The 15,715-nt window shown below is 40.9% G+C and overlaps 1 protein-coding gene across 3 annotated transcripts in view; it reads right to left on the minus strand.

Moving 5' to 3' along the window:
* eif4g3a (eukaryotic translation initiation factor 4 gamma, 3a) overlaps positions 1-15,715 on the minus strand; it is an 82,311-nt gene that overhangs the window by 64,095 nt on the left and 2,501 nt on the right. For all 3 annotated transcript variants that reach the window (XM_084739134.1, XM_084739143.1, XM_084739151.1), the window contains exon 2: positions 2,636-2,708. In XM_084739134.1, the coding sequence (XP_084595260.1) occupies positions 2,636-2,708 (73 nt within the window). The remainder of the gene's footprint in view (positions 1-2,635; positions 2,709-15,715) is intronic.

Genomic DNA, 15,715 nt, shown 5'->3' on the forward strand with positions numbered 1-15,715 from the left:
AAACTGATGCATACTGACACACCAGTGTAGGATCAGCAGTGGCAGGATTCCACAGGTCATTAGTCCTCCCCCCCGCTGAGGAATGTAAATTAAGCGCTCGAGCTCGAGGATTAGCCCCTGTATGTGTGCAGAGGTGAAGACTTGTACTGTGCATGGGTGTTGAAGCCTGCTGGGGTTGGCTAAGGCTGGCCTCTTCTGCCGTCTGCTGTGCCCAACTATGCTGTGCAAGGATGTCTGGGCCTCATATGGCAAAACTGGGTCAAGTAATCATATTACAATCCCACTCATCTGTGACAGATAGAGTGCACCTGGTACAATAGACACCACTGAGTCATGCTAAACAAGCCTCGTCGATATGGGTCAACAAAGGGTTCAGGGCAGGCACCAGCCGAGTGAGCGGTATCAGCAATAGATGAGATTTGACTCAGCTCAGCCCGTGGTGTGGCAGGATGGGCCTTGGCTGCTGCAGCTGCAGGCTGGCACCACTGCAAGTGCTGCTTGTTGCTGCAGCAGGCCTGACACACCAGGGACTGAGACAGGATACTGCAGGAGGAGAGCAGGAGGCTGACACTGAGACAGACTGGAAGAGCTGGGCTTTCTCTCCAGGGCCTTTTTTTTACTTTACACAACCTGGCTGTTAGAGCTGAAAAAGCAAAACCAATATTTAAAAACTAACATCTCCACACTGTATTATATTTAAATCTACTAGGGAATATTCTGCACAGCTTCTATAGTACCAATCCCCTTTGCATCTCTCCATCTTCTCTGTGTGGCCCACTTCCCTCAGATGACCTGGGATAAAGCAACTAATCTAGCTGCTGTTGCCAGGGGAGGAGCCTGCTCTGCTTCAGGCGAGTGACTGATTCTGAGGACATACAGAGTGATGTGATGGGGGAGGGGAAGCGAGCGGCTGTATAGGAGCTGTACATGAGGCGAAGGGGAAAAGAGACTGTACAAAGCCCTACATCCACTGCAACGAACAACTGTTTTTTACGCCATGGGCCTGGTTTATTTCCACCAGTGTCATCATTGTTGCAGCCATAACTGCTTAAAAAGAACTTTCAGAGCTAGAAAATCTCATAAAATCCAGCAGCGTTCTCTGTGCTGTTGTGTTTCAGTGGATAAATCTTCAAACATACAGCGACTTTTCTTGTGAAATTTGTGGCTACCAACTCTACCTCCGCATTTCAGAAATGTTATAATCACTGTAGACATCTTCTTTGCGGTGTCAAATAATCAACGTAGCTATTCTAAAGTATGCTGCTATGCTTGTAAAAGGCAAAATAAAGGCACCAAGGGGATAACAAACATACACGAGCCAATATTTTCCCACAAATGACCACTATAATGTTGGTATTAAAACGTTGAGGAAGTCCCTGTGATTGCCATAATTGTATTTATTTTGTCAGCTCAGTTCGTTTTGTGTGAGGAAAAATCCATAAAACGTGACGTTAAAAAGGAAATCAATGTTCTTATCTTCTAATTTTTGTAGTAAACACTCATTTACAAGATGTGCAACAATGAACACAGAGATATCTGTGCTTTTAATGGTAGGATCGTCACTATCAGTGTCTTACAAGGACTACAAAGCGTCTCTAACAAATCAATGCCCTGCAGGTAAATGCACATTTGGCTTATCAAATCAGAAACACAGAACGGTTCGAAAGGCAGTGCTCAATGTGGATCGTTGTACAGCGTAATGTCCACTTTCAAAGAGAGCCGGTCATGTCAGGCCAAGATCCTCAGAGGAAGGGAGGAGGATGCCATTTCAGGTCAGTTTTTGTCTTTAGGGAGATACAGTAGGTGTGGCTAGTCACTGACAACAAGACAATAAATGGACCAAAAGTTCAGCCAGGGACAGCAGATGAAAATAAACTTGGCATTTTTTTTCTTGAACTAAATCTATTTGTTTACCTGAAGCCCCTAACTCACATGCTGATGCTCTGAGGAGGTTAACATAAAAAAAAACGCAGAGGATTATGTGAATATTATTATGACAAAGATGCGATACAGCAAATGTTAATTAACTCCTGGAGGAGACAGTGAATGGCAGAGGTCCCCTGAGGTGACACATTTCCACAGCAGTCCTCCTGCGGTCAGATCACAGCACAATGTCTAACAAGCGTGCCTTCTTTCCCTTTAGATGCTAAAAAACCCACAAATGCATGTTTACTGTGCCTGTAAAAGCTATTCAACCTCCTGCAGAGATTTGTTTACACATTCCAAATATAGAGTCTTTGTTGCTCAGTGTCAAAAAAATCCTAATTATATACACTGCGACACAATGTTACAAACATGGAATTACAAAACGTAAGGATATGTGAGTGTTTTTATAGGCATCGTAGGAAACCACTGTGGCACTTGTGAAATGAACATGCATTCAGTTGCCAGTTTATTAGGTACACTTGGAGGATACACTGTTCTTAGGAGAAAAATAAAAAAAACCCAAAAAAAAAAAACCAAAAATATTGAGATAAAACACACCACCAAACTAAATAACAGCCCACAGATATGATATGATAGATATGATTCATGTGTGTGTGTATCCTGTATCAGAGGTGTGATTTTCTGTGTTTGCACTGCAGCATACAGGTGTATATGTATGAGACGGGGGGGGCTGTGTGAAGTGACTCACGCTGTAGACTGCAGCGACTCCAGGCTGTGTGGGGAAGAGTCGGTCATCCAGTGATGGCTGAACCCGTGGGATTCTGGAAAGAGGTGCATTAAGGAAAACTCTCAAGAAAACTGCAAAAAGACAAGAAGTTTCATGCTAATAGGAGCTGAACTGCTAAAAAGGTCAAATTCCTGTCATATTTTAAGTATTCGTGCAAGAGCATGGGTAATCTAAATATTGCCGACAGAACCACAAGAAGAGACTTGATTTAGTATGTGTTTCCTGTTTTAGCAAACTTTGACATCTCTGCTGAAATCACTTCCTCCCACACTGTTTTGATGCAGTACATTTAGTTGATTCAGATCTTAAGGGCTTTCCTCAAACCCCAATAGCTTGCATAGTTTGATTTCAAGGATCCCCCAACCACTCCACCCCGCCCAAAATGCCCCATCTCTCCGAGTACACTATGTACCTTCACCATTTTGCAAGTGTTAAAGGGAAAATCTGACATGGATTTCTGGACCACTTCAGGCAAGAGGACACACAGAGGCAAAGATTAAACAACTGCAAAGGAATTACAAAGGTGCAAGTTTCATTTAATATCAATTCTCTTCCTCTAATGCAAAAGGTAGAATAAGAGGTCAAGCAAAAACCTCTTGTCACAACACACAAAAACCTTTAGCACTCCAGGCTTTATTAATGCTTTGCTTTGTTTGAACAGAAACCAGAACAGAAGATAACTTTCCTTAAGGCCTGTGGAACATGTAATAATGAGATTCACCGGGGAGACAACACTCAGATGGTAGAGGAGAGACAAAAGAGGTAATGTGCAGCAGCCACATAAAAGAGGGAAGAAGCCCTGTGGTTAGTAACCTGCTCAGGCAGTTGTCTGTGACAGACAGACTCACACGCTGCAGGTCACATGGTTTATGGGAAACTGAACGTCTGGCTTTCTTCCTTTCACCCAAATCACGCCTCCTTTTCCCCCCTCAGGGCCGGGTTATGCTAGAAAAGAAGGATTTCGTACGATGTGTTGTCTGACCACGTTGGAAATCAAAAATAGAGTTGTTGTGAATAGACACTCTGAGGCGGGGTAAAAAGCCAGTTGTGATACAAAGAGGAGGGGGCATGATATTGTTTGAAAATGAGGATATTTTCAGACAGTCTCTCCTGGAAGACATTCAGAGGGTTGTTCACATGAAAAGTGCCACAAATACTTATGTAACAGGTGAAACGAGTGAGAGAGACCAGATGACCAATCATGGCATGAAGCTGGTGTGAATGTCAGATCGTCAGTTTAAAAAAGTACGAGAAATGGCCCCACTATCCGACCATCCAAAAAGTAGCTCTGACGGAGTCAACTGGCCCCTTAAACCCTCTGCTCTTGCCTGCAGGGGCCGTCATCTCTTTTGGCCCCCTGCCAGTACTGCTACTCACAACCGACAACACGAGAGGGAGATAAGGAGAGAAAAGAATCATTTAACAAAAAAAAGAAAGAAAAAAAAGGGGGCGGCCGCGACTCAAAAAGCAAAAGCTCAGCAGGAAGCGTTATCTGTTTCATTGTCGGGAAATTTGGAAAAACAACACGCCGACTCCCACACACACAGTGTACACACACAGAAATTAGGAGTAATTAGAGGCTCAGTCTCTTCACACTGACATGATAGTCTAGGTGAGGAGGAGCACAATTAAACTGTGCTACGGGCAATGCAGTATTAATAATTTTTATCTTTTGTTTTGATGCATCAAAAGTACTAGAAAGAATGAGGAAAAATTCACAGAAAGTTGCATGTATTTTTCAGTTATTCGCCTTTCATGATATCCAAAGCCCAAAATCAGAACATAGGTGAGAAAACTATCTGTAATAATCACTTGGAAATACTTCTTGACCCAGGTCTGGGTTGGTGACAGACAGAACGACACACGAATGGGAGCAACCTGCAACCTGATCTGGCTGCTATACATGACCGCTAAGTCAGGCACTAAGAAGTAGACAGGTGAGACCAGGGTTCAACCTGCTGGAGTAACAGCAGCAAATCCACCTGGAGGTCAGAGGTTGCAGTCAACTGTGGCAAGAGCAGGAAAAGCAAATGCAAAAAAAAACGATCAGGTAAGATGAGATATGCAAATCTTTCAGGGATTTTGGCAGAGCTGATCTTCTTACAACTGCAGCCGAATTTGTAAAAACAAGAGATTATTAAAATTTTGATTATCTAAATTGCTCAAAGCCAGTATGCAGATTTGTGTTATCTTAGAAGGAAAACACCTGTAGTCATGGCAGAATTATGTTATGCCACAAACCAGTGGGAATACTGCTGCACCTTTAGCTGGAATAGTTTTTCATACGTTCCAGAAGGCTGAAAATACTGAATAAAAAAATCTGTTCAACAACGAACTGCAATTTAAGCAACACGGCAAGAAACGTGTTTAATCCTGCTTCGTTTTCCCTGTGGACAACTAGCAAAGTAATTCTATTTATAGGTGTAAAAAGATGTTTGTTTCAGAAAATCTGTAGTAAAACATCTCTTTGATATTATGAGCATTTTAAATTTCATGGCTACACTTAGGATTTACATGTCAGTTAGTGTCCATGACTGCTAGCAATATGATGCACACACACACACTTAATTTAAGTTTCTGTACTTATTTATGCAATTTAAAGTGGAAACAGACAACTTTTTGCACCAACAACTTATTGTGAAGTAAGCTGCACAATGTAATGGCTAAAGAATAATGACACAATCCATGTTTTGATTGGTTCTCCATAAGCCTCGCTTTCATCTGTCCTTTTTCCTGGGAAAATGATTGCGTTTTCTCCCAAATATTTTTTTTTACTCCCCCCTCCACCCCAACGCCAGCCAACAGAAGCAATGAGCTAACGAGGGGTGGGAGAAACAAAAACTGATTCTCTTAAGTATAGTGATTCTTTTTTTTTGATGATTCCTGAATTTCTTTTTTAATGTACAAATAACTATCGCTTAGTCCATTAGCTCAATGTAAACATATAATGAGAATTCCCATTGATGTGCTACGTGAACTTGGCTTTGCAATCGCAACAAACTCATCTATTTTACTTTACACAAAGTGGAGGAAATATATGCCTGAATGTCTGAACACATATTTTATGTTAAACATGTAAACTAATTGTTGCTGCCTTAATAATGCTAACTGAATCTATTAGTGTTAAAAAAAGCTAATAAAAATTGCAATTGATTGTAATATCTAATCGCAATACTTAAACATTGCAATAGATATTGAATCTGCACTCAAGTATCATGATAGTATTGAAGCAGGACATGAGTGTACTGTCCCAACCCTAAGGCAAGCTGGTATTACAGTTTTCAATTTATCTCTACGGTGAACACGCTTCTCTTTTCTCTCTTATTGCCAAAGTGGTGTTAATCATTCCTCCACAGAGCTAGACTCTGAGGAAATAGAAAGTGATCCAGTGTTGTGTACAAATATTGTCCTTGCGACAGCGGTACAAACAATAAAACTACATCAAAACTGTTGGGGCGCATTAAAAAGCTGTCCATTTCCTCCGTAAAGACAAACTGCTGGTGGTACAAATATTCCAAAGCTCTGATACCGGCATGAACGTTGCTGCACAGTCATATTCATGTGATCACACTGGGACTACAAAATGTCCTGAAGGTAAAACATCATCTATGTCAAGACCTCCATGTGGGTGGCCAGGTAACCAGATGGATGCAGACGCTCTTCAGTCAAGCCCTACTGCATGTACCCTATCAGGAACAACCATGAAAGTGGCTGACCGCAGTAATTAGACATTAGTCATTAGTTTGATCTCCATTAATTTTCTGCTTGAGGAGAGAGGGCAAGCACAATGTCATCTTAAAGACTTACAACAGGGACACTGCTTCAGGGGATAAGAGCGTCAGTATGGCTGAAGTATTACGTGCAACATCCAACTGCACAGAATTACACCAATGGTGAGTGATTCACATTTGACTCTTGCTGAGACCAAGAGGACTGCAGTGTGTAGATGAAGGAGAGTTGAAATGAACTACTCGTCACAGATAACAGCTATTGAAGCTCAAAGGACATTTGAAGGCGGTGACCACTGATTTCTTATGGAACCAAGCTCACGTCCACATTCATGTCTACATGTCCATACTGACCCAGGCCTTTATTTACCGGCTTGAATTAGAGGTAGATGGGTCTGGGTACCGAACTTTGAAACTTTTATGGCACTGACCAAATTGCTTCAATGATATCAAGTAAAAGTTGAAATGGACAACTTAAGTTCAACCACACTGTGGTTTATAACAGGTTTATATTTTTATGTTATAAAACTGCTTTGAGTGTGTAAAAAGGAGCAGACAAAATTTAACTAAACATTTGTACCATAATGCGCATTGCTACTGGCATTGAAAGTTTTTTGAACAATACCAGCTCTAGTGGTAGGCAATCATTTCTAATTCCTTCTGTAATTAGTGTAATTAGTCATATGCTTTGATTAGTTGTAGTCCTTTTAGTTTTAGACGCTTTCAACACAATATCGGCCAGCCAATATTGGTCTAGCACAGCTTTATCAGTCTATATTGATATTGGCGTATATGTTGTTTGATACTACTTTTTACAGAACATACTGCAGGTTGTTTTTATCATTTTTATTATAAATGTGGGCTATCAATACATTTTTTTTGTACAAAGCCTCCACTTCAAATTGAAATCCCTTTAGCATTGCAGTGGACAGTGGCAAGTTCATTATGAAGTGGTGAGAAACTTAACATGACACTCTCACCAAATTTCTGTTTTGGGTCTAAAGCTGTAAAAGACATGTTTTATTTAGGACACAACAAAATCTGGGATTTAACAAGTCTACCCCCACAGGCTACAACAAGCCCCTGCTGACCCTTACACTGTGAGGAGATCATAAAGTAGTTACAGCCACTCCTCCTTGACTCTTGCCCCTAAAGTGACCTGTAAGCCTGAATTAGGAGGGAAAAGCGGCTGTAGCTTCTGCTTCATCATTAGCTTACTGTAAAGCCATTAATGTGCTGAGTGTGTGTGCAGCAGAGGAAGGGGAAGGCAGGAGGAAATGCGGCCTTTCAAATTGCAGGGGTGTGATCAGGAGGATGATAGAGCTCAATAAACTGTAATCTGAATAAATTAATGAATCACAGCTGTGTAGTTGACAAGCTCAACCCTGAATGAATCACATGAAATACCCAAGAAAAAGAGGCAAGAGAGGGTCAGAGAGTGAGAGGTGAGCTTCCCTGCATTAGCTGCCCTGTAGACGAGTATTGCCTAAATCAAGTAGCAGTATCTGCGCTGTGACATGCAATTTCTTTGATACGACAAAAAGTCTTGTGTGACATAAATATGGCATAGATTTGAAACACCATGTCTCCTTTGAGCGACACAGGCTACCTGGAAATCTCAGTGGGTTCAGAGTGGAGGCACAGGAAGTGAGTGGAGACGGCCCAGATGGTGCAGACACAAACCCTCCTTCTCCCTGCTGGCCCACTGGCCACTCTTACACACACACACATACACACACACTGTTGGATAAAAGCAGAGCTCACAAAGCTCTCACTGCCTGCCTGCTGTTGCTGAGACTGCTCTTTCACTACAGCATGAACGATAGGTGGTAGGTTGGTGGATTCACTCTAACAAGACAAATCTTAAGTAACAATGGTTGTTGATTTCTACACCACAGATTGCGCTTGGTTTTAAAATTAAGGAAAAAGGCAGTCAGTTTGCACTTAAAGGGTGTGTAAGGCGTCATACTGTGAAAACCACGCCCACCAGAGGTGAAAACAATCAGCACTGCAATGTGCAACCAAGAGCTGAAATGGTAACAAAATACCTGTAGCTAGTTAAAAATTTCAGATTTCAGAATGTCAAAGAATTATTTTAGCATCCTGTACATGACCAGAGAGGAGAAGTTAGGCAGCACTGACAGAATCAATATTGTCAATCTCTCAGTGTCCCCTGTCCGTACCATGCTTTTCTTGGACAAATAATGGAACTGAACAGTGAAATACATTGATATTTATGCCTACTCAATCAAATCACCAGGTAAGAACATCATTTTGCCTAACAAACATCCAAACCAGGCCTTTCATAGCTTAGTCAGCTTCAACCATAAGTCTGTCTGCTCAAATTAGCAACTGTAACACCCACTTAAGCAGTCAGGATCCCACAGTTTTCACATTCATCCCGCTGATGTCTCATGTCTTAATTGTCTGTATCCTCTTTTGTGTTTTTGAAGGTTCTTTTTATTTTCAGTTCAGCAGCTTATAAACACTTTGTTCTGGGTTCTTTAACCTGTTGGTGGTGCATCCCACACAGCAGCTACTGTGTTAACATCAAAAGCGAAGCCTCGTATTGCTCGCCGGACAGGCCCTGTCACGTGTATGTAAATTAAAGGGAGTGGCTGCAATTTTGCATCTTGTCTTCATGTCAAGTTTAACTTTGGTGAATTTTGAGGGGGCAGAGCCTCAACCAATAGCAGAGACATTCGCCTCAGCTGTCTACACCCACCCACATTCACGCATGTGTGACTGGGCCATAAAGCATTTTTCTGTTGTTTGCTATAACACGGAAGTTACAACGAAGCACCTATATGCAGTATAAAGTCGATGGAAAGCAATTAATCATTTTCACCTCTGGTGTGGGCAGGACTTAATTGCATTCTTGTCTCGATACAAAGTCGTACTGATTTGACATTAATATCACTTCAGCATGTTCTTTTATTAAAATGTAAATAAACATTCATGTACTCTGGGTTTCATTTACTTAAAGTACTTTGATCATGATGAATGGATGATGGCAGGAGAAGACAAATATTTCTACAGCCTGAGACAATTACATACAGCCTGCACAGAGAGGGCTTCTCCTGTTTATTCGAAAGCTGGTCTAAACACCAAAACATTGTACTGTTTTAGAGTCCAGATGAAACTGCATTTTGAGAGTATAGATTAGTATCATGACATACTTCCAAGTGAAAGCAGGCAGGTGGGAAATAATATTGGAATTTGATTTGAATGCTGAAAAGAGGGCGCGTCATAACCTGATGTACCATACTGTTGCTAGCTAACAAATGAACCTCAACTTTGTTCCTGCTAAAAAGAGAAGATTGATTGATGGAGAGATGTCATGAGATTATTTGTTGTAATTAACTGGTTCAAGCCTACACAAGCACACCTCATATTTTGTGTTATAGGAATAAAACATGACTGGATTTTGATGATTCTGAGTTTTGGCATATCTTGTTAAATAGGTGCACAATGACTGAGGATGTGTTTTAAAAGTGTTAAAAAATGTATTTTTCATTACATCTCGACTAAAAGAGACATGAGAACTTATAACTATATGTCTATGCTGTATGTCTGTTGGAGGGGAAAACGCCACAAGCAGCCACAACGCTGCATAATCTGCTGTGGATCTCTAAAAAAAACACTGCCAAAGTTTGTTTAAAAAAATATGAAAATACTGGTCAGTAACCACGGTGGAGATAACCTTGTCCTTTTTTTTTCAGTGACATCTATCTCTCAACTACTTGAGAAAGCATGAATTAGTCTGATGGAATGCATAATGACTTGTGTTGTTGTTGAACTGTGTGTGAGTCAGATGCAGGTGATAAATTACACAAAATTACACTGACCAAGAAATAAAGAATGTGCTGGAAGACCCTGCGGCGGAAGCAGAAACACAAGCCAGTGGTGAGAAACAGCAGCCAGGAATACATCATCACGAGGTTACTGGTTTATGTTTAAAAACAGCAGCAGCACTGAACTTAGCCGGCAGTACCACTAGCCTGAACAATGAAAACTGACCCAGCTGACAAAAAACACTTGCCAATAGAAGCCAACAGTGCCAATAAACAGTACCCAATTACTCAAAGGCAAGCTTCACCATGATATGTTTATTTTTTTCCAGAATGAAATGTGTGACAACAGAGGAATTAAATAAATAACCAACAAGAACAAGGGAACAGAGACAACTGGCAGAAATGGTTGCTAAACCATTTTCAACTGCACACAAATGAAGCACCAGTTTGGCTGCAGTGTATCCTAGCAGTACATGATATACCGCATCTGTACATTTACAAGGCAGAGCATAAATTCTTGCTCTGACAACGACATTAACACTGTATCGGTAAAGGTTGTAGCACCACTTGCTGACAAGTGGACGTGAACATTCTCAACAACTCCACCATCGACTTTACAGCATTACAGTGTGGGTGTGATATGGATCTCCAAACACAAGAGTTAATTGTAAATGCTGAGAATCCTAAGAACAGTTTAAAGCAATGTGACTGGAACCAGAACATGTCAGTTTTTCAACAATATCTGACAATATTTGCACAGATTTTTCTAGATTATTAAACATAGGTGTTCATTGAAGATTGATCAATGTGCAAACGTGACTTCAGATAAAATCGCAGGGTGAGCCTTGACAGTGAGCAGAATGTCTTCTTCTACAGGCCACTCCCTCCCTGGAAAGAACAGTCCTGCATGCTGGCTCATAACAACTCAGCAGTTTATTTATAACATCCCACAGTGAGTATGCTCATGAGAATATCTCCTCATGCAGGCTGCACACACCTGTCCTGAAATACAGGACTACTGTGCTGTGTGACCTACCAGCTGGGTACACATGTTACGTAGCTGTATGTCATATCTAACATTGGTTGTGACTGCATGGCTTGCAGGTTACCTTAAGGGAATAGTTTGGATTACTTAATGTGGGGCTATATATGAAGCACTTATCAATAGGCAGTGTATTAACTACAGTAGATGAGTATTTTAGCCACTTAAAAAAAACCTGTCAGTTTAAACCTTGTACCAGGATTTTTAACTGATTATGAAACTTTCGCAGTTTAACACTGATGTCTCTATATGACCTACATAAGCAAATAAGACTATCAGCAAGAAGATCGTCTATCTCTAGATTGTTATTCTTAATGGCTGTCACAAACAGCCTGTAATTGCTGGCAAAGTTACAGTGAATAGTACATTAGCCAGTAGCCAACACAAGCAGGACATTATATTTTGTGATTATGGTGGCAGAAACACTACCACTTTTGTCCACAGGGGCCTCCAAATCAACTAAGTATGGAAGTTCCTTGTAATGGCTTTAACTGCACACCATATTTAGAATATTTTCACTGCTTCATCTTGCTGTCAGGCAGCCTTTTCTGATGGGAAACCACCATTATATAAGCCAAATGTTGCTCTCTCCAAACCAAGCAAACTCTATGGGTGAAATCAATAATTTTACCTTGCAGAACTCAATAGTTGCTGGTTTACCATTGCCTCAAACTGTTAGTTAGTTTGTGTTATTGCGTGATTTCAACGTTTCAAAAGCAAAGCTTGAATTCACCAAAGCCACACAATAACAAATAAACTAACAATAAGTCCCTCATACAACGCCACTTAAAAAAATCTGAACTATCCCTTTAAATATCACTGCTTTTTCTTGACAAATATTGTCATCTTTTTTTCCAAACAGAAACACAAAACATGTGGACAAAGAATTCAAAGTTGTGAGGGAGAAAAAGGCAGCCAGCCTCTTCAAAGAGAGATAAAAGTACTGTACCATGAAAGCTGAGGGGTTGGAGGGGTTGCCCAGGGAGATGAGCAGGGGGAAAAACGGGGAGAAGCCCTGAGTTTTCTCAGCTGGGCCAGCAGCAGCAGGGTGAGGTGAGCTGTGGGGGGATGGAAGGAAATGAGGGAGGGCTGAGGCAGGCTGGGTGACCTGGGCTTTTGTTGGCAGATGGTGGGAAGCGCCACCTTGGCCTCTCGCTCTGAATGCTAAGCAGCGCTGCCATTGTCTGACAAGTGCAGCAGCAGACGCATGCGCTGGCCGTTTCTCTGGCAACCAGGAACAGAAACAAACTGGCCCCCCCTCGCCTCCTGCAGCACTGTGCACACACACACACACGCACGCTTTACATGCAACCCCACCCTGCTGCTCTAGACCCCTGTGCATCTCAAGACTCCACAAACACACATGCCAACATCCTCCAAGTGGGAATTCCCATACACCAGGAGCCCAGGCCAGACAGAGCGTAACACGCTCCCACAGTCCTGACCTCAAAGGTCCAGAGAGAGTGAGAGGTCAGACAAGTGGTGACACTCAGAGGGTCTGTTTTCATATAGATATGAAAATCAACAGTAGTGCAGTCTAGTGCAGCAGTGCTGTCTAACACAGGGCCCACAGACCATCAGGGGGATCTCGGAAATTACTCAAACAGAGCGGCTCAGTCAGCAAATTCACTCATTGGATGTCGGAACAATTTATACTTTCTCTTAACTCCCACCTACTGCACAGATGGTTATGTAATGCAAGAAAAAAACTTAAAAATTGTCTAAGACATTCAACAATTGAGCTTTTAATACAATCCAATTTACTTCAACAGCAACACAAACTATAAATATGCACCAATATGACCGGAAACAACGCCTCTTCAACACACTGTCAACCAACCAACACTATTAAAAACTTCACAAAAGCAGGCCCTACTGCACAGATAAATGAAGTCAAAGTACATTGATTGGTAAACCCAAGATTGTAACTAATATTCTCAGTGGGAACATAACATCACGTAAACCTTAAAGAGTATGGCATGTTTTGGATTGAATTTAATTGGACATGTGTAGAGCTGCAAAAATCAGTCAATTAATTAATTAATTAGTCGACATCATTTACATTTATCGTCAACTATTTTGCTAATTAATAAATCGCCTTGAGTCATTTTTTAGGAAAAATATTGTCCAAATTCTCACACAAGACATTTAAGGACGTCAACTTGGGCTTTTGGAAACTGTGACCAACATTTTTCCCCATTTTCTGAAGCAAAAACTAATGGAATAATTGAGAAAATGATCAACAGTTTAATCAATAATGAAACTAATTGTTGTAGTCCAAACAAGTGTTCATGATATTATAGCCAACCTCTAAATACATTCTTTCAGGCTGTAGTTAACCAGCCGCACTAATCTCTTAATCTCTAAATCTATAGCAACAAGAATTCGTCTGTGAAGTGTCCAGCTATTGTGCTATATGGCTGTCTGCCACAGGTTTGGCCCCAAACATTAAGGAAATCCTATGTCACTGGATAAGTAGCCACGACTTCATTAAGAAGCATCAGAAATTCCATAATTGTCATAAAATAAGACTGATCACTTTAGTCAATGGCAAAGACAAGCTAAGAGCCACCACAACAGACCAAAAACCCAAATAAAGGCTGTCTCTTAAAGGGAAAGCTCATCCCAAAATCTAATATACAGATTTTCCCTCTGGTCTGGTTTGCTATTTATCCATTTAAATAGTTGTGTCATTGCTTCCTCTTGAATATAATGGAACTAAATGGCACTCAAAATACATTCGAAACTATTTTTTTTCCATTATCTTGATTTTTTTTTTAGGGGTAAGGTTGGCCCAATGGATGATGCCACTGTCATCACAATGGCTGACAGTCATTGACCACTGAGCCCTCTACCATCGTGATTTAAAAACCCTCTGTGTTCGAGGTAGTGTGTTCTCTCAGAATTGCCATAGAGTTGTTGGCCAAGGTCCTATTTTGACATATTATGTGTGAAAAAATAAAAATAGGCTAATGCTGCTGTTCATTGCACTACGTCTCCATGTTGTGATTATAATTTTCTTTTAAAAAAAACAAGAAATTATGTGGTGCTGAGACGAAGCAACAATATCATCAATCAATCGTGATGTTTCTCTGTGGACATTGTCATATGCCCCACAAAGTCCCACAAAGTGGTCAAAAATATTGATCCGTGTTTCCTAAAAGCCTTAGGTGACATCCTCAAATGTCTTGTTTTGTCCACATCCAAAAGATATTAAGCTTAATGTCATAGAGGACTAAAGAAACTAAAAAAAATTCACACAAGCAAGTCAAAACAATTGAATGATTCAAAATAGTTGTCAATTAATTTCATAGTTGACAACTAATTGATTCATCAACTAACTAATCTACCACAGACTTTATTGTGAACAGTTTCATGTAGGAAGTTACTACTTTCTGTCTATGGTAGAAAATCAAAGAGAAGACATCTTTTCACATCTTTGCAAAATTCAGTGGGTTGACTCGCACCAAAATAATCGAGATGGATAAACTGCACTACAGGCCAGAGGAAAAATATGCGTTTTTGTCTGAGGGGTGAACTGTCCCTTTAAACAAAGCATTCATTGAGTAAATGTAGGGGGAGCAGTTCTGTACTCAACTGAACTGTTCGGCACTTACTATCATACAGCTGAAAGTAGGTTAAGCAAATTTAACAGCCATTTCAAATGGCTGGAGAGTCAAAAGAGGACAGCAGATAAAGAGATCATTATCGTCTGTGTTGAGATTGATTTACTCTTCGAACTCGCAGACAACTCAAAAACAATACAGCACACTCACTGTAAACAATAAAAGGGTTTCATGCTGCCACCTGCCATAACCAGCTACTTACTGCCCCCTTACAGATGTCAGAAACACAGGGCGGCTGTGATCGTGGGTGGCAGGAAATCAGGTTGAGACATCACACCCCAAAGCTAAGCCACAACACAGGCTGTCAAATCACAAAAGACACATCTCTCTGCCACTGGCAGGCAGGAGACGTCAACTTAATCCTCTCTCTCACACTACTGCCACCATGCTGTAAATAAAACAGGAGGTGACATAACCACTGTGACTTCACTCCACCAAAAGTAGGGTAGAGTGATATTGGGTCGATCTCTGTGTAAATTCAAAGGTAAAGATATATTTTGAGGGTAATGACAGAGCGAACCCATGAAAATGAACGCTGGAAGAACCACACACTGTGTGATAAATATTAAGATACAGATTTGTGGATAATTATCATAGTGTAATATCTGTGAAGCAGTTTCAACATTTTCATCAGCTGATAATGGCTTAATAAACTGTTCATATGTCATTAACTGTCAAGACCATGACACCTGCTAGCTACTTTCTTTCTGCTAATTTCTACAGCAGGATACTCAACTTGCCCCAACAGGGTCCAGATGGCCCTCAGACCACTTTTAATTCACAATTAATATAAACTGTCACAGTTCTTCTGAGGAAAAGGGATGGCTATTGCAGTGTTGTGTGACTGGATA

This window comes from Lutjanus erythropterus, chromosome 2 (genome assembly GCF_056507025.1).
Source record: "Lutjanus erythropterus isolate fLutEry1 chromosome 2, fLutEry1.hap2, whole genome shotgun sequence".
NCBI lineage: Eukaryota > Metazoa > Chordata > Actinopteri > Lutjaniformes > Lutjanidae > Lutjanus > Lutjanus erythropterus.